The sequence below is a fragment of the Gymnodraco acuticeps genome, unplaced genomic scaffold (assembly GCF_902827175.1).
Source record: "Gymnodraco acuticeps unplaced genomic scaffold, fGymAcu1.1, whole genome shotgun sequence".
Lineage (NCBI taxonomy): Eukaryota > Metazoa > Chordata > Actinopteri > Perciformes > Bathydraconidae > Gymnodraco > Gymnodraco acuticeps.
In genome coordinates, this window is record NW_022991470.1 from 160,376 (window position 1) to 180,167 (window position 19,792).

At 39.4% G+C, this 19,792-nt stretch overlaps 1 protein-coding gene across 3 annotated transcripts in view; it reads left to right on the forward strand.

The window, feature by feature from the left end:
* Nucleotides 1-19,792, forward strand: part of LOC117533006 (FERM domain-containing protein 5-like) — a 70,293-nt gene that overhangs the window by 44,709 nt on the left and 5,792 nt on the right. For 2 of the 3 annotated variants that reach the window (XM_034196635.1, XM_034196636.1), the window contains exons 2-12: nucleotides 6,570-6,674; nucleotides 7,836-7,878; nucleotides 8,046-8,124; nucleotides 11,860-11,957; nucleotides 14,070-14,193; nucleotides 16,866-16,953; nucleotides 17,256-17,344; nucleotides 18,086-18,149; nucleotides 18,725-18,816; nucleotides 18,908-18,982; nucleotides 19,118-19,186. In XM_034196635.1, coding sequence (XP_034052526.1) covers nucleotides 6,570-6,674; nucleotides 7,836-7,878; nucleotides 8,046-8,124; nucleotides 11,860-11,957; nucleotides 14,070-14,193; nucleotides 16,866-16,953; nucleotides 17,256-17,344; nucleotides 18,086-18,149; nucleotides 18,725-18,816; nucleotides 18,908-18,982; nucleotides 19,118-19,186 — 926 coding nt within the window. The remainder of the gene's footprint in view (nucleotides 1-6,569; nucleotides 6,675-7,835; nucleotides 7,879-8,045; nucleotides 8,125-11,859; nucleotides 11,958-14,069; nucleotides 14,194-16,865; nucleotides 16,954-17,255; nucleotides 17,345-18,085; nucleotides 18,150-18,724; nucleotides 18,817-18,907; nucleotides 18,983-19,117; nucleotides 19,187-19,792) is intronic. The other variant, XM_034196638.1, reaches the window with a different exon arrangement.

The window sequence follows — 19,792 nt, forward strand, 5'->3', positions numbered from 1 at the left end:
AACAGATCAACTTGTGCTCTATTTTATTGTTTTATAAATATATGTTGAATTAGAAATTGTACCAAATAAGGAGGTTGTGTCCTATACACGCTGTACATCTGAGGAAGCTGTAAGCAGGTGATGAATGCAGTTTAATTTCTCTGGGAAGTTGGTTTGGGTTACTAAGTGTAAACACCATTTATCAAAAGGACTGTAGATATGTTATGGGGCCAGCTTCACAGATCTAACCCTGATTAATCGTACATGAGGGGCTTCAACTGGTCTGTAATGGATACAAATATTTCAGATGTGTTGTTAAAATCAGGACATAGTGAAACCCCTTGTGACATTTAGTAACTTCAGCAGATTAAGAGATATCTACATCTAGATATATAACTTGTAACTGCAGCTATTCACACACTTACATTTTTTTATCTGAATCTGTCAGCGACTGTTATTGCAGACTAATTCCAATTCCAATGAAGCCATAAGGAAACAGGCTGACATAAAGATCATTAATAGTTCCGGTTATCTGCACCGTGATGTGATGACAGTAGGTAATATTGAAACCACGCTTTGTCGAATCTGAAATGTGTTGTAGATTTACTAATTCAACTCAATAAATCAGTGTTTAAAGCCCAATTACTACAGCCAACTCAGCTCTCATATGAAAACTAAGATTTGACTGCATTTTCGAAAAATGTATGGTGAAACATTTAACACATGCTCACCTGACATTTTAGAATTATTGCTAGACATTTACAGTACTCAGTTTGCTAGATTGTACTATTTATATTCATGAGATGCTAAAGTTTACATATTTGCACAATGTGGAACTTTATAAATAAAAATAAATCACAATGCATTCACATTCAGTGAACTGTAAAGCCATTAACTCAATAGCAGGTTATTCAATTTCTCAATTCCATGATGTTTAGGCCATTAAAGGGTTTTAATACTAGAACTAGAATAATAGCATTGATTTAATGATTTCCCCTACAGCAATAGCAACCCAAGAGAGAGAAAACTGTGAGAGAAACAATTGCCACATTGAAATCACATGGCCACAAACCACAAAGAAGATCTGCAGTTTATCTATTAGAAAACAATAAAACAGAGCTTAAGGTGGCAGCATATAGTATTGCCTCTCTGCAGCCACTAGTTAGCTGCAGTTTCGCTCTGTGTTTAAATCTCATAAGGATGTTGAAGAACACTTAACTTAAGATCAATAATGTTTCTCCCTCAGAGCCGGCCTACGTTTCCCAGAGGAGCCGCGGCCGGTGCACTGAAGTTCAGAGTCTCTCATCAGTATGCAACACAACACCACATATTCATCAGAAGTGTTTGGTCAGCTGCCTGAAGGCAAGAGAGACTCTGCTGCTTTATTCTATCACCGTCTGAAGTTAGAGTGAGCTTAGATCTCATCGTTACAAACTGCATCAGAGTGCGGAGTCAGGTAATTTAGCAGGAACAATGGGATTACCTGCACTCCTTGTAATTCACAATAGAAGACTCCAGATCACAAGCGCTTTATTAAATCCTACCATTTAAAGTATGTTGTAACAGCTCATAAATCCATCGTATAAAGTGTGTGTGCTAACACTGGTTCTGTGCGCATGGATTTTTTTTTCAAGGAGTCAGATTTCCTGTTTAAAGAGGAGATATCAAGCTCATTTTCAGGTTCATATCTGTATGTAGTGTCTCTACTGTGACATGTTTCCATACTTTAATGTTCAAAAAGGTCTTTATTTTTCTCATACTGCCTGTGCTGCTGCACCTCTTTTCAAACCTCCGTCTGAAACCAGAGCCCAGTCTGCTCTGATTGGTTAGCTGGCCAGCTCTGCTGTGATTGGTCAACCACTTAGAGATGTCCCGCCCCTTAGTGTACAGTGCACTAGCTAGTAAAAGCCTGCAGTGATGTCACTATGTTGCGGAAGTACACAAAGGAGTCTAATCAAGGCGTTTCAGGGGGGGGGGGGGGGGGGGTGTGGGAGAGAATATCCCTTTGGAGGGTTTTTGGCTTTTGCAGACCATCTACAAGCACAACAAGCTATATTACACACTACAGGAAAAGGAACCCCCAAAAAGGGGGCCTCTTTAATTATTAATTCATTATTGTTATTAATTAATTTGTTTCATTTCTTTTCTGAAGTGTTGGACTGAGATGATTCACACTGTCTCTCTGTTATTGTTTCATAACTTGGATGTGGATCAACAACTCACACACACACACACACACACACACACACACACACACACACACACACACACTGATTTGCATATAGAAAAAAAAGAAGCAGTTCAATGATTGATTGGGAAGTCTTTTTTGGGCAGCGCTGTAGCACTAGACTACAGCGCACAGCAGATGGAGGAAGTGGGAGGTTCAGGCTCTGAAGATGTGGGGGAGCTCCAGGGTTCACAGGTGCACCAACGACATTTATAATAGAGGAAGGAGGGCTGAGGCTCCGTCTGTACATGTGTGTGTTTCTATTTTTGCTGCTGGGACAGTCAGAAGGCCTGTCCTGGTGCGTCAGTGTGTAAATGGTGACACACTGACAGAGAAGATGGAGGGTCGCCCACTGCATCCTGGGACCTGGTCTGGCAAGTGCATAACACGACACAACTGCACATGATATATATATACAGTATCATATTTTGTTTTGGCGTTAGGTTTAAACATTCACTGATTTCATTTGCACCCCCTTGCAATCCTGCCATGGTGTGCAATACTAACTCTTTGATTACTCTTCAGATCATCAAGCATTTTATTTGTTCAATTTCAATTACGTTTTGGACTTTTAAATGTCATTGAATATGTGTGATATTGTATACTGTAGCTTCAATAAAGTGCTGAAACTCACAGATAGAGAACGTCTGAACAGAAAGGATACAAGACTGTGGTCAGACTGAATGCAAAATCTATTTTAAAGGCAGGATGGCTGCATACGAAGTCACTAAAAAGATGCATAACAAATTAGGCAGGGTGGACAAGAGTGTTGTCTTCTCATATGATCTCTTGATTATTTCTGGAGATTCAGGTCCAGTTATTGTCCAGAGTTTCCTGTCCCACAGATCTAGCACACAAAAAGGCCATTATACAGTATGTGTCAGGTGCGTTCTCACACTCTACTCCTTTTGATTTTGGTTACTAGGTAGAGTGTGCTGCAACATGGAAACGTCATCAACATGGTAACTCGCATATTGTAAATTCTGCAAACAATGAGCGGCTCTATTCAAAGATGAGCTCAAGTGGGCATTAACAGTAAAGTCTGCTCAATGTCCGGTCCAACATTTTCTGACAATTTGTGTCCTTACATACAGCTCTGCCTGCAATGATTGGATCATTTCAGAGTTACAGTGTGAATGGAGCTAAAGAGTTGTACGCGCTAGTTGAAAGCTGCGTATCCTGGGAATTTATTAATCTGATTATAAACGTACAGAGATTAAAGAAAGAAGGAGTGGAAACTGAGAGATTGTTCTATTTCCAGATGCTGAGAAGCTCCACTTTATCACTTGTTCATGCACATTAAAGGTAGGGTAGGTAATTTTGGAGAAACCAGCTCGAGTGCGCTAGAATCTGAAAATACACAACCGGAAAAAATCTGCCACTTCCTTACAGAGCCCCTCCTCCAACACACACGAACGCGCACATGACCAATAAGGGCACGAGATAAGTTTGTGCACAGATGGAAGGCTGACAGGCAGGTAGGCCATCTTGCTTTTTACAGTACCACGGCTTCCACAGATGACATTTTTTCATTGATTTTTTGTCAAAGCACTTAAGATATTCATTGCTATCGGGATGTTAAGAGCATTCTATGGAATATAACAAAAAGTGTATCTCGAGCCGGTTTCTCAAACGTACCTACCCCACCTTTAATTATATCTTAACCTTCACCTTTAAGGCAATCAGTCTGACTTTCTGAGGAAATGTAACCTATTTTCTTTCAATGAGACAACTTTGAAATAAGCAATCTTTCACAACAAGTCTCCATAGTCATTACTGTTATAATTGTCCCTGCATGTCCTCCTTCGCCCTCTGACGCAGCTGACCAGCCTTAAGGAGGGGCTGCCCTAGCATATTGTTGATGTTGCCAGTTTATGACCAGGCAACTCTCTGTCAGAGATAGTTATTGTTGTGGGACACCTGGAACACATCCTTCTCGGGGTTCCCGAGCCATAAGCGACAACAAATGTGATTCAGTGTCCTCAGCTGTTTAGTCTATCTATTGAAGAATGTTGATTATTACACTCTGAACTAGTTAAAACCTCGAGCTACAGGAGGGTTCTTCAGAATTGTGGCATCTCAACCGTGTGGTCAACTCGTGACATGACGTGTGAATTCTCCGGCCGAAGCTCCAAATAAACCGTCAGTGTTTGCCATCAAAGCTCCAGCTCTCCTCGTGTCTCTCTGAGTCCTGACTCCAATTGCTTCAGAAGTTTCCCCCACAATTACAATAAGTGCTATTTGACATTACAGCCCAGGTTTAACCCCACCTAAATAGGGTCATCCACTCTAATCTCAACATGCCCTGGCAGTGTTTATCCACATGCGACCTGAGAGGTGTTTGTGCTGCCGTTTCGTCTGATATTGAGTGAAACAGAAGTGTGAACAGGCTCCGTCATAGAGATTCTCACCTTGTCCTAAACGCTATATCTCAACAGGGATTGTATCTGAAAAGGGTTCAAACAAGGACCCTTTGCTGTATGTATTCTCTTTTTTGATTGCTTTGCTGTGAATAGTGTTTTGAGGAAGATGAATCAGTGTCAGCCGGCCTCTCTGTTCTTGCCCTCTCTGTATTTGGTTTTGTGTTTCTCTTCTCTTGTTCCTCTTCCGTTCTCATATTTCTGCCTCTGACTTTCTCTGACTATGCAGTTTCGTGTCACTCATGTGAATGCATTGTCTCCTCTAAAGGGCACAGTAGGATATTGTATAGTGTCCATTGCTGCTGTAGGAAGAAAAGCTATACTGTAGCCGATAATACACATAACAGAACATAATACGTCAATGGAAATAGACTGTTAAATTAAACCCAAGGTCTCCTGATTGTTATATCAGTAACTGAAGGTGTGTGTAAAATAGTTAGCAATGTCATTTGTGAAAAATAGGAGATCTTTGAATGTTAATATAACTGTTTCAATCTCAAAAAGTGTGTAATCTGTACTCTGAAAAGCTTGCCCACGTCTTGTATTTACTTGAGTATCCCCACACCCTCTGTATGTGACCTCACTTTATTTCAACATTTTACGCATTGGCAAAAATATGTTTAGATAGATTTAGTGACCTTTCATCCCAGCAAGTCTAGCTGTTTCCCCACATTTTCAGACGTGGTGCTACTGTAAGTAAAGCTACCTGGTATTTCGAGCCTCTAATAACCTCTCGGAAAGAAGGTTTATAAATGTAATTCCCAAAATGCTACTGTTAAAACCCTTTCTATTGTTTTCAAGAAGGATGACAATCAGCTAAACTGGCTTACTGAATTGTCTGGACTGTCATCTGACCTTATCATGTTTACCTTTGCATCCAATGAAATTATGATTTTTTTTTCACGCTGAAATCATTAATCAACATAATTCTCTAATATGTTGCACTTCTATCCTCTTATTTAGCTGAACAGCATGCGCATAGTTCAGAGCTGAATTTATCTCTTGTAACCAAACCAGTTATGGCCTCATGTTGTTTTATGCTCAGCCTCAGCCTTGTTTGCATCTACCTTATGGTTGCAGTTAAATCTAAATAAAGACTTCATTAAAATATGTTTTTTATGAGTCTTTTGGGGCAGACGCAGCTTTAAGCAAGAGCCGTGCTCACTGCCAGGATGCCAGGCCTGTTTCCTCTCCTACTCACTGTAACACCTGACAGTACTTTACATTAATTTAGCTTATTTTTAAGTTCAAATGTAATTGTATTTACAGTATGCTTAATGGTACAACATATGTACAAAGTAGAGATAGAATTGGAGGGATGAAGCCCTCTTTAATGGTCACACATGCAGAGCACACAGCACACACAGTGAAATGTGTTCTCTGCTTTAACCCATCCTACTAGCAGCACTAGGTAGGTATTCATATATGAGGAAGGGTCAGGTTTTTGCACAGCATTGCATGACAATGGCTTCTTCCTTCTTCAGCCTTTCCTTTGCTCACACCTCGTCTCACTGCTTGCTTTGTTCTGCTGCAGAAATCTCTCAAAGCTTTCACAGGTGGCTGCAGCCTTGATATGAATATTTAATAGTCCCCATATATCCCCCTTGAGGATGGTGAAATATTAAAGTACTTTTTGGTGGCTGTTCTAACTTCTCGGATGCTCCAAAGAATGTAATTCCTGTTTGGAAGGGAAACACATTGTGACACTGTCAAAACGTTTTCATTGTATAATGTGCAATGTTACTTCCTGCTTTAGGCAGTGTCGATTTGTGTGACTGTGCACATACATGTGAATGATCTGCTGGAGGTTCATTCATTGAATCTGTGAATATGCAAATATCGAGATGGTTAAGATCTGAAAGGAAGTAGCTGGTTTTCTATTTTCTATCCTTCTCTCTTTATTGTCCCTTAAACAAGTACATTATGAATCATTTCTCTTTCAGCGGGACGCCAAGGGACAGTACCTGTTCGACGTGATCTGCCACCATCTCAACCTGCTGGAGAAAGACTACTTTGGCATTCGATATGTTGATCCAGACAAGCAGAGGGTAAGGATTCTATTTTCTCTTTCATTTGTTCAGTTTGAATCAATTCATTTTAATGCGTGACATTGTGACATATCATCGTTTGCATCTCTCTGACATCTTTCTTTCCTCCTTTCATTTCCGGTACTTTTCTTCGGTCCCATTACTCTCTTAAAACTACTTCACCCAAACTGCATAATTTGCCTGAATGAATTATAGCAAACCATAATGTGCACCAAAGGTTCACAGAGAAAATCACTTAGTCTGTAAAAAACATTTTAATGTGTTCAAAGATAATCTAGCGTTGTGTTTAATAGGCTGGAGTTCATTTTGAGGATGATCGCACTCTTCAAATGTTAATCCTAAAAGGTTGAATGAAACCCTGTGCAGCAATGGTGGCACATTATCTCAGTCAGTCTTGACCATCTCTACTTTAGGAATCTGTAGATCACCTGGAGGAGCTGATATTGTCTCACAGGCAGTGATGGATGTGTAAGGTAATACATGCCAGGTCTTACTCATCTAGTGAGTCTTTTTTCTCCTCTAGATAAATTAATACATGCAGGACAGGTAGGTTAGTCTGCAGGTCAATTATGCAAGCTGGCAAACGGCCATACTCCTCACTCAAAAAGGAATATCTATCACAAAAATCAACACAGTCCTTTGTGGAATTGCATTGCTGACCAATTATTTGTCAATTATTGCAATATGGACTGTGGCTGGGATTAAAAAATGCTTTCAAGGCTTGAAGTTGTTTTCTAAAATGCAAAGGGGATCTGAAGAGTGGATGACAGACCTGTTATGAAAATGTGAAAGCAGGTTAAAAGTTAATAATTAAAAGCAAACAGCATCGTTGTGTTTTGCAATGACTGCGAGCGCAATGCACCATTATTCTCAGCGTGTCATCATCTCACTGATTAGAGTTTGGTCTCTCGATGTTTAGCAGTCTGACGGAGAACAGCAGTCTCCTGATTATCCTTCATCGCCTCCCTGCATGGAGACGCTGTTGAAGGGGGTGTAAATGAAAAGGAAGCAAGGAGGTGAAAGTACTTCCACTGTGCCTTCCTGCTATGGATTACACATCCTCATGCTCAGCTGCTGAGCAATCAGAGTTCAGGCTGAGAGTTGAGCACCCACAGAGTCTTTGTCCAGGTCTTTACCTCTCTCTCTTTCTCTCTCTTTCAGCATTGGTTGGAGTTTACAAAGTCAATTGCCAAACAAATAAAATGTAAGTATATCATTTGACATACCTAATTAGTTGGTTAAGTAAAAAACATACACGAATAAATGTGATTAATATACTCTGCAAACATTTCCGAAACAATGGGCCACCAGTCCTACCAACCAAATTAAAAACAAAGCATTTCATTTTAAATGTTTGTCTTTCTTCCTCAGCCCAGCCTCCGTTCACCATGTGTTTGCGAGTCAAGTTTTACCCACCTGACCCCGCTGCCCTGAAAGAGGAAATCACCAGGTAAGATTTCAGGATCGCATGATGGGCTGCAGGTGTGGTTAAGTCAAATGTATATCTGATTTGATTTACCTCTCTCAACTTTCGTTATCCCTCACTGATTAAGTCGCAAAGGTATTTTTTGTTCCCAATAGCGTTATACCGACCATTTAATACTATCTCATTATACAAAAGGCAGTACAGTCGTTGAGTGCTCCACTGAATTAGCATTGCAATGCTGTTTCATGTATTGTATCAGGCTCACAATGGTGAGTAGTTTTATTTTTATAAAATCAATGCAGCAGAACTAAAGAAATTGTCTTTTTAATTCTATCGATTCTCCTTAACTGGCCAAACTCTGCACTTAAATCCCCAACAATGCAACTTAACCACAGAGAGCTCAGCAATATTGTTCTGGTGTTATGCTAGCTGCTAATGTAGCTTTGAGCCACTTGCCACTATTCATTTCTAAGAGGTTGAGTAAGCAAACAGTTTTTTGAATCAAAAGGTCCAATAACATCAGCAATAATTAGCAAACCATTCAACAGGCAACCAGGACATCCTTTAACACTTCTGATAATGTTTTTCATTGTTTGACCACTCACTGGTAATATCAACAGTAATGTGGAAAAAGAGATGTCTATTTTAAAACAGAAGTTCAACCCAGTTGGCCCGTTATTCCTTTTACTCTCAACCTGGGACAATTACATACATACAATAAAACATGTCGGCCGTTATAACCAGGATGTAAAATGCTGACATAATAACAACAACAACTCCGTGGCACTTCAAGACAGATTTTATAAAACCAAAGGGGATGTCTCTGTCTTCTGCCTTTCTATTCATTTTCTTGTTTCATAAAACCAGATCAAAAGGTTTCTTATTCTTAACGGTTATAATTGAATGCCTCTGCAGCACTCTTTTAGATATTTAAAATATATATAACTACAGCCTGTTAGAAGTTTTTATGAATCGTATTTGCTTTAGTCTGAACAGATAATCCTTTCAATAAATGCTGCTTTATGTAACCTCCTAACTTAATTGAGTAAAACAATTAAATGTAATAGTTTTACAATAAATGTTCAAGGAAAATTAAAATCTCTTTTCAGTTCGCCGTCTTCTCTAGTGAAATTACTATTCCAGGTCATCTGAACTACACTATTTTAAAGAGTGTTCATATTTGTATTTTGTGCCTCTACTGTGACATGTTTCCATATATTTTAATGTTAAAAAGTTATTTATTTTTCTCATACTGCTTGTGCTGCTGCACCTCTTTTCACCCTCTGTCTGAAACCAGAGCCCAGTCTGCTCTGATTGGTTAGCCGGCTGGCTCTGATTGGTCAACCGCTTAGAGATGTCCCGCCTCTTAGCCTATCACGTTCAATGTGTTGGAGCGTTAGCCAATAGAAGAGCAAGTGTTACATAGTGATGTCATTATATCACAAAATAAATCAAATGAGTCCAATGCAGGTATTTCAGGCAGGGAGAGAAAGTGCTCTGGAGGGAACTTTAGGATTTAAGCCTACACACTACAGGAAAGGGGAAACCCCACATTTTTTAATTAATCTTCATCATGGGTCAATGCAATAATGAAGGTACAAGAACACAATAAAAACACTATATCCATCCCAACAGTGAGTCTTAGTGCGGGGGGGGGGGGGGATTTGATTATTTCCGTACAGTAAGCTGCAGTCATGAAGCTCTTCACTACTTCTCTAGTGTGTGTGGCGTCCTTGACAGCTGAACAAACTGCTGTGAGAGTGAGGAGTGAGTCTGAGAGCTTCCAAGCGCATGGATCCATGTAAATCGCATCCATCTGCCACACCACGCAGTGAAATCTCTCTTTCGCAATCTAGCTCTTTTTGATTGAGCCTGCAAGGGACCCTTCCATCCTCCTCCATCTGTTCTGAGTGGAAACCCTCACATGAAATGGCATTCAAGCATAAACATATAGAGTATAGGTCTTCATGTTGCTTTTAGATATTAATATATCGTCATTTTACACCAAGGTGGCGGCAGGATGTAAAACGGTTCAATCATGCCGCCCATAGCAATATTTTTTACCACTTTGCTATTTATTGCTTTGCTGCTTGGAGAAAAGCAGAATCTCAGGCGTTTGAAATGATTGCTTAGCGGTAAAATTGACATATGAGTAATCTCTGGATGTTGAGACCCGGTGAGTGAGTCGCTCCCAGTGGACTTCAGTGCAAACCAGCAATCATATTTTAGATCACGGTCAATTCTCATTGATTATGCTTTAGCCCAAGTTCTGCCTCGAGGTTGGCTGCATGTCCTGTGTCTAATGCTCCAATAAGAAACTTTTGATTGCCAATCATATGCTTTGTAATTATAGAGTCATTGTTAGTTGGTTAGACGAGGGGCTCTAGACTAATGGCAAGGTACATTTATTTATATAGATGAGTAACACATGCGTCACTTCCGGGCAAAAATGACGGCTCCGCCCACTTTTGGGGGAAAACAAAGCTGTCATTTGAACGGCGGCCAATTCAAATTCTGAAGTTTTTGCCAATCCGATAAAAAAAAAATGTAAACCGTGGATTTTTGGATCTTCAAAGAGCCCGATTACAACGGCCAGACAGGTAAACAGTTACATTCAATCATTGGAAATTGACGAGCGGGCTCGATATATGGTTCAATATAGCAGTAGGCGATCGATGTCCATAGATGAGAGTAACATCTACGTCACTTCAGGGCGAAAATTATGGCTCCACCCACTTTTGGGGGAATCAACGCTGTCATTTGAATGGCGATCAAGCCTGAAGCCACAGAGCTCTTCTGTTACTGTCCTTTCTTCTTAGAGGAAGTACAGAAACACGTAACTCTGGATTTGTTTTAATGTTTGAGGTGCAATAAAGCAGCTTTTTGGCATGATAAAACTATTTTGTTCTGCCTCGCTCATGAGAGTAACAGCTGGCGAAATGACGGCCTTGTCTACTGATTTTAATTTAACCATATATCGAGTCCGATCGTCGATTTCCAATGATTTAATGTAATTGTTTGCCTGATTGGCCATCGTAATCGGGCTCTTTGAAGATCCAAAAATCCATGGTTTTCTTACATTTCTGATCGGATTGGCAAAAACTGTAATTTTCGCCCGGAAGTGACGTAGGTATTACTCTCATCCATAGCAACTTTCAACACAAGGCAATTCAAAGTGCTTTACAAAAATGAAAAACATTGAAGGTCTCCTATCATGCAAAATGCACTTTTTTATGTCTTTTATACATAAATATGTGTCCCATCAGAAAAGTAGCAATCAATGCGCGACGTGTTTTGTTTTTTGTTTTAAAGCTACGGACCCAGAATCAGCACTTCTCTAACAGGGCTGAAATAGAGGGATTTGAGGCAGGGCTAAAATGGGTGGTCTGTTTGGTATTTTGAGCAAAACACTTCATAGACATGTTTTTTATATATCTGAGACCTATAATATATGCCTAAAAATACTATAATAGGAGACCTTTCAGAATGGTTTTGTCGCTAGCTGCATTTATTTTACATTTTACTAGCTTATCTGTAATAACCACAGATATCAAATCTAAGGAAGACACACGTCACCAGTTTCAAAATGTATCATATAGCTTTCTTTATTTTCATGATTTCTTCTGGTGACAATCTCATTGACAAACCTGCAGCCTCAAGGGACACTTTACCTTTAAACCGAAATATCCACCGTTTCCGTCCACATTGATATTATCTAAATAATGACCCAAATCAGTTTATCTGTGTTCCACTCCACAGATATCTCGTCTTCCTGCAGGTTAAGAGGGATCTCTACCATGGCCGCCTCCTGTGCAAGACATCCGACGCTGCTCTGTTGGCTGCCTACATATTACAAGGTATCAAGGCAATCATTATAGATGTATTCATCTTAAAGTTCACCTATTATACAAAATCCACTTGTTCATGTCTTTCATACATCAACTCTGTGTAAAGAGATTCTAAAAGTTTCAGGAAAAAAGATTTGCAGACTTTTTGTCCTGATCCATTTATATAAAAACCTGTCTGAAAATTAGCTGATCAGATTTTGGCCACTTTGTGATGTCATAACGTTTCTTTGGCTTGTGTAACCATTAGCCAATCACCAACCAAGGTAACCCCGCCCAACTTATCACCTGAATCTCCTGCTAGAGCACCATTGTGTTCTTTTTAACCAAATGTCTCTCAGAGGGGCGTGGGGAGTGGCTCCTTATTTTCATCTAAAGTAACAGACTTTTGAAACAGGGCTGAAACAGAGGGGATTATGGGATGCTGCAATGATCTGTTTGGTGTTTGGAGCCAAACACTTCAGAGACATGTTTTGTATATATCTGAGACCTCTAATATATTGATGAAAAACAGTATAATAGGGGACCTTTAACTGTCCTCATACAAGGCTGACATCGCAGTGTCATGGTGTCCTCTCTGACATATTCTAAAAACATATTAGATCCCACACAGAAATAAGGCGATTAAATATTATTGTTAACCAACCTCTGCTTCCAAAGATGGAATTGCACGCTAAACTAAAACTGTAAATACATTTCAGAGGTTTGTTTACCACTTTTGATGTATATTATTCAATTTTGTTACAATCTACTGCAGACGTTCTGATTGCCAAATGAGCCTGGCTTGTTAATTAACAGCTGTGTTTTATTTGTCTATATGCTCACATTCTGTTATAGTAAATGTACTTTGCAGTGTGGGTGTGAGCAAATTTGCAAGCAGAGCGTGTTCAGAGGTTAAAGATAATGTTTGTTTGATGTAGATTTTTAAATCTGAATTGGTTGTTTTTACCTTAAAGTAAAACATTTAAATGTAATAAGCTCTTTGCACCACAGAAAGCTATTAAGACAGAAGTGTTACTTAGTGTAAATATTCTTTGAACACCACAATACAATGAGCAGGTTTTTAGAAGACATTGGGTGATTGCTTGTTGTACTGTACATATCTATGTAAGATTATATCGATTTATTCATCTTTTTATTTACACCATAAGAGCATATTGTGAAAACTTCAGCTGGGGCTAACTGAAGGCCTTTTTGTGTCAGTTTTTACAGTAAGGACAATCTGCTTGTCATTTTGTCTCCTCATGACTCAGTGTTTTCACTTTGCCTGGACAAACAAGTGGCAGTCTGAGTTTTCCCTTTCTGTAAAGCTTTCCCACCAGGTGTCTCTTGCTCATAAAGGCACTCGACAGCACGTCAGAAAATGTGAATCCATAATGTCAGTTACACATATAAACTGAAATGTTTCTGGCTCTCAAAAATCCATTTCCAGCAGTAATGCTGCCAGAGCAGTACAGATCTCCCCAGAGAGCAGACATGTAGCCAAACTCCTCCGCTGCTCTGTTCCTCCACCATCAGTGAACGGATGTCAGCGGTTTGTAAGCTAGGCTGCTGAAGCTGGCCATAGAATAAAACTGGCAGGTATTTATGATGGTACCAATTGGCCAAACAAATAAGTACTGCATGGAATCAAGGTTGCATTTTGTTTGTTTTTGATGTGCCCCATGTGTGCCCAGGTGTATTCAAAACCTTGACTTAATGTTCTTTGTGAACAAATGTGTGTAATGTGGGCTTTGGTTTGGACAAACACATACAAAGACTAAAGTGGCAAAATGCTCCTTGGTAAAGTAATTGAATACAAAGATAAAAAATGACATACATTTCAATATAATCATTTCTGATTGCCTTTTCATGCTAAAAAACGTGTTTGACATGAGGTTGAATCTTTGAAAAGAAATGAATGATTACAGTCAATCTGAGAATCATCAGCCCAACATTATCATTTGCTCATTGCAGAAAATATTTGAACATTCGGATCATATTTTATGTTCACATATTGTTGCATTTTGTACTTCTTCTAATACTTGCAACCAGAGCCATTCGATTTGGGAAGACAATCACATTTGTAAAGACATAAGTGGATTAAAAAGTCATCATAACTTTTACTTTTTTACTTTTCTCCAGCTGAAATTGGCGACCACGACCCCGGCAAACACCCAGAGGGCTACAGCTCCAAGTTCCAGTTCTTCCCTAAGCACTCTGAGAAGTTGGAGCGGCGGATTGCTGACATCCACAAGACTGAGCTGATGTAAGGTGACACTTGTCCATGCCCCTGTCTTCCTGTGCAGTCCTTCACTTCCACAGCAGCCACAGTACAGAGCATCACTGAACACACACCTCACAGTTGGTGCTGCAGCCTGAACTCTTACAGAGCATCTTAAATTCATAGGTCAGAAATCCCTCAAAGACTGTGCTAATGCATTATTTACACTTGATAGACAATATGCCTCGGATCTAGAAATGTTGTTACAAATTAGCCAACATTTTGTCAAAGGTTTTTAATCAATTCACATTCACTCACACAAACGATGACTCCTTTAAAGGAAAGGTCAATAACCCACGGTTTGTGGACCTTTGTCGCCCATTTCACTTCAAAATCAAAAACCACACATTTGAACGCCTGAAATCTGCTCACACAGGTTATTCCGGTAAACCATCATGCTTTGTTTAAGGTCAACATTGGTTCAAACCCACTTCTCCCTCCAGTAGTAGTTGGCGTTTCTCATGCAGAATACAGTTGCTGTTTTAGCTTTACGAAGATGCCGTTTTGGATACACTTATGACCGTTAAATTCGACACGCAGAGGATGTCCATTGTCTCAGTTGCACTTTGCTATTAGAGTTGAGCCTTTGTCTAATGCACACGACCATCACCCAAGGTTATGGGTATTTCTCAGTAGTGGTGTAGAGTATAACGTTTCCCTTAATAGTGACACCATTTTGCTTTGAGAAGATCCAAAGCATTCAATTCCTGACCCTGGAGCAATCTAACAAATATAGTTGTTCTTCCCCTGCCTACATGTTGAATAATTGAAAACGTGAATGTTTCCAATCAATAGAGTTCCCAGATTTATATTATTTTCTTTCTTGAGAACTTCTTAGTTTGTGATGTTACAATTGCAAAATGCTGTTTGATCTAATGATATGTGTGTATACATGATAACCATGCCTTAAGATACAGTAGACATTATTGATATTTAATGTTGTGTTTTGATTTCCTCTAACCAAAATACCACATTTCACACACATTTCCAGGCTACTTAAGTAGTATTTAGTATTACATTCTGTGCATTTGAGCATCTTTTTGGTGCTGTGTTGTTTAGCAGACATTGCCTTCACACTCTCTGTAGACCTGCCTACTCGCTTCTGCAAAACAAGTCACTGAAATGTTCATGCACAGGTTCAGTACAGTCCATGATGCTTCACATGCCTGGCTATTGACAGCAGCAGACAACAACATCCTTCAGACTGCAGCGTTTGGCCGGCTGGGTGAATAAGGATGTGTTCCCTTATTGGTGGTGGCTATAGTTCAAAGAGTCTAGGAACATGTTGCCACAATTGAATCTCCAAGGATCGGATGTCAGAAGTAGTGCAAATAAAAGGCAGTGTTATCAAGTCTATGGTTTTATAATTTATTTATAGAGAAGTTTCTTGATTCCTTTCCCAAGTTTGTGCTCTCTTAAAACACTTTGGTAGATGTTAGGCTGCTGCCATGTCCCCTCCTTTAACAGTAAAAGGTCAGGTGTAATGGCTGGGGCCTCCGATTGGTCTCACTATACTGTTAAACACCTGCACTTTTGAAAGAACATCAATAACATTCATCTGTTTGCAACTTATATATATATCAATATTCCAATTACTTGTATATAGACTATTCTGCACTGTTTCTATTATATTCTATTTTATTTTATTTACTTGCACTATTATCTGTTTTATTGTTGTTGCACTGTTGGAGGAGCCTGTGGCCTAAGATTTTCATTGTCATAACTACACTGTAGCTATGCACAAATGAGAATAAAAGCCTTGAATCTTGAAAGAAAACTATACAGCAGGTGATGACCAGGGTGATGGATGTGGTCCCCAGTCATTATCTTTAAAATGGTTAGCAAGGGATGACTACCTTTTTGGATTTTCAGCATGGTAGTTATGTCATTCCATTCTCTCCTAGTGCAGTGTTTGTTTTATGCTCAGGGACTGATGTGAATTTATAGTGGCGGTCAGGTTGAGTTAACATTGCTTTGCTTCCTTGCCCTTAAAGTGGGAGACAGCCAGACAGAGCATGCCAAGGTCAGAGCCTCCTGTCCCAGCAGGTACACACAGTGAGGCTGTCAGACTCCTCCAGATGATGCCTTCATGGGTGATGGGATAGGGTAAACCCAGGTGGGCAAAGGCACCGCAAGGTCCTGCACTGCCCTCTATAGGTCATTGCCTCCATGTTGTCTGGAACAATCAGATATGCATCTCCCAATAGTTTACTGTCAGCGAAGTAACAAACTACACCTGGAAATTGAAAATTCATCACACTGCTGGCAGAATGATAAACTAGGGTAGAATAGGAAACCATGTGCTTGTTTGACAGAGAGTAAATGTTTCGACTTACAATACAATACAGCTTTATTTATAAAGCACTTGAAAACCTCCAGACCAAAGTGCTGTACAGTCAAATAAACAAAACATACAAAGAATCACACAGTACAGCTCACACACCATAAAACAAGTACAAGTAAAAAAACAATAGACAATTTAAATGCAATAAATCAACAATCTAAAAGATGTCAATACGCTAAGGAGAAGAGACTTCAGCACATTTATCAAAAACAGTACGCAGTTCAAATCAAATGATGATGAAATAGAACAACACAGTAATAGTTTGACGTTGGTTGTGAATGCGAGTTAACTGGCTTATTGTTCTTGTCTCCAGAGGTCAGATCCCTGAAATATCAGAGCTCAACTTCCTCCAGAAGGCTCAGAACTTGGAGACGTATGGAGTCGACCCTCATCCATGCAAGGTGTTTGTTTACAAAAACATATATCTATTCTGGAAATATGAGCTTCTGCTTTCAATGAGTCTGTGTTGAATATAACATTCATGCAATGAGTTGTTGTTGTTGTTGTTGTTGTTGTTGTTGTACGTTTTTTAAGTTAATGTGAGATCAAAGTCGAGCATGGAATTGATATAATTGTTATTTTACTGTCTTCAAGTGTCTTTCTTTATCAACTAGGACATTTACAAGAGAAAGTTATTTCACTGTGATTTTAAAATTGCTTCTCTATAGTAATAATACCTTTTTTTTGGTTCATGTGTCTTCAGGATGTGTCCGGGAACCCAGCTTTTCTGGCGTTTACTCCTTTTGGATTCACTGTGTTGCAAGGAAACAGGAGGGTCCATCTCCTCAACTGGTGAGTTCAGATGAACTGGACAAAAGGATACATTCTGTATGTGCATGCCAACATTCATGAGGAGGACTTTGTAGTTGTTTGTGTAAAGATGAAGTAGTTTCCCAAATCTCCATATGGACTATTTTAAGTACAAAGCGGAAATAACGAAATATATAAAGCGGCAATGAGAACATACATCTTTGCAGCTTTTCAGTAGTGCCAGAAAACTTCCAAACATTTGTTTTAATATCTTCTAAATGTAGTCTCAATCCTGCAGGAAAGAAATGTAATAAAACACCGCTCCCTATCAGGTATTAAAGTATCCTCCAATATATCATGATTCATGTGCAAGCACTGGACGAGGAGTCCAAATGAAACAAAGAGTAACCAGTGATCAGTACAAAGGATATTAGTTACAGCTGAATCAACCAACCAGTAGTTTGGAGTGGTGTTGTTGTAGAAATATTATATTTCCTAATATCTATCAGCTTATTCTTGGCATTTTCTGTGATTGGTAACATATTGTCGAGATTGTTGAAAACTGAAATGAATTACTGTTGGCCTTGGGAATTCGCCTCTAGCCTTTATTAATATTTTAACACTTATATCCATTTCTGCATCTCCCTTCTTTCTGCTTCCATTGCTGTTTTTGTTCCTCTTGTTTTCACTTTCTCACTTCGTCTTCTTTTGTTTCCATTTGTTTTCATTTCCCTCTTTGTCTGTCCATACTCTGTTTTGTCTGTCTCTGTACCTCAAACTCAGGGAGGAGGTGACCAAACTCAAGTTCGAAGCAAAGACATTCCATGTATATGCAAATCAAACGGAGGTATGTGCATGCATTATTAAAACTTTCAATTTTCTAGCCTGTGGAGCTCATGGAGTTTAATTAGTGTGGCCTTTTTTTATTCATGGGGACACAGCCAGTGGGGAGACAGTGTAATCTATCCTTAATAGTGAAGTAAATGGGAAGTGATTGTGCAGAAGTGTTAGCCCTGGGTTTGAGCAGAGGAAAATGCAAAGTAAAGCCACTGGCCGTTTCTCAATGTCGAGTATACCTGCTGCAGAGCCACTATTTCAAGTATACTACGTCATCGAGTGGCGCCAAAGGACTGTTTAAATGCATGTTAAATGCCCAGCATTCGGCGCCACTCGATGACATAGTATACTTGAAATAGTGGCTCTGCAGCAGGTATACTCGACATTGAGAAACGGCCACTGTCTGAGAGTTGGTATTTAAAATGTGTGCTTTGATTGATCAGTTATAATGCACTGTGGCCATTAGCTCAGTTAATTAGACAGGAAATGTCCTCTTGATGACAGTCATTATCACCCCATGGAGTCTGATTGAAGTAAAATGTAATATATATGTAAATATGAGTTAATGTACTGTACATGTTACAGGATAAGAAGATCATACTGACGTTCTTTGCACCCACACCTGAGGCCTGTAAGCACCTGTGGAAATGTGGTGTGGAGAATCAGGCCTTTTACAAGTGAGTCACAGCACATAAGACACAACACGGCATAGAGTACACAATGTTTATTATTATGTAAATTATGTTTTCTCTTTCCCTTTCCTTACAGGTTGGAGAAGTCAAGTCAAGTCCGCACTGTGTCCAGTAGCAATCTCTTCTTCAAGGGTAGCCGCTTCAGATACAGGTATTTAATTGCTCCCAAAATATTGTTGATACATTTTATGAAGAGGTTATGATTATTAAGTATTTATATATTAAGGACAGCTTTGAGTTGCAGTGCTTGATTTATGTTTATGAATTCACATCTATGTTTTCTCAGTGGAAAGGTTGCAAAAGAAGTGATGGAACAAAGTGCCAAAATTAAGAGAGACCCTCCCGAGATACACAGGTCAGAATCCTTATAATAAATCTTTATCTTCATAACTATGGACTGACTCAGCATGTGACGGAGCCCACGCACAATAAGGGGCACACTCTGGACTTAATTATCTCAAAGGGTCTGAATATCTCTAAGGTTGTGGTGACTGATGTTGCACTCTCTGATCATTCCTGTGTGTTCTTTGAGAGCTCTATTTCCGTTCACAAAAATGTCCAAAAAGAGGTAACCACAAAGCGATGTTTAACTGAAAATACTAGGGAAATGTTTACTCAGAATTTTTCTTCCACACTTGCCCCTGTTAACATCTCAGTAAATGAGCTAGTAGATCATTTTAATTCAAAAATAAAAAATGTTATAGATGCCATTGTTCCAACTAGGTTAAAGGAAGTGACTGGGAAGAAAATATCTCCATGGAGAAAGGCCATGAGCGTGAGAGCAGAAAAAAGAGAGTGTCGAAAAGCTGAAAGTAGGTGGCGAAAAACAAATCTCCAGGTTCACTTTGAAATCTATAAAGAGAGACTTGGCCTTTATAATTTGGAATTGAAAAACGCACAACAGTCTTTCTTCTCTGACATCATTACCAAAAACAAAAACAATGCACGTGCCTTGTTTGCT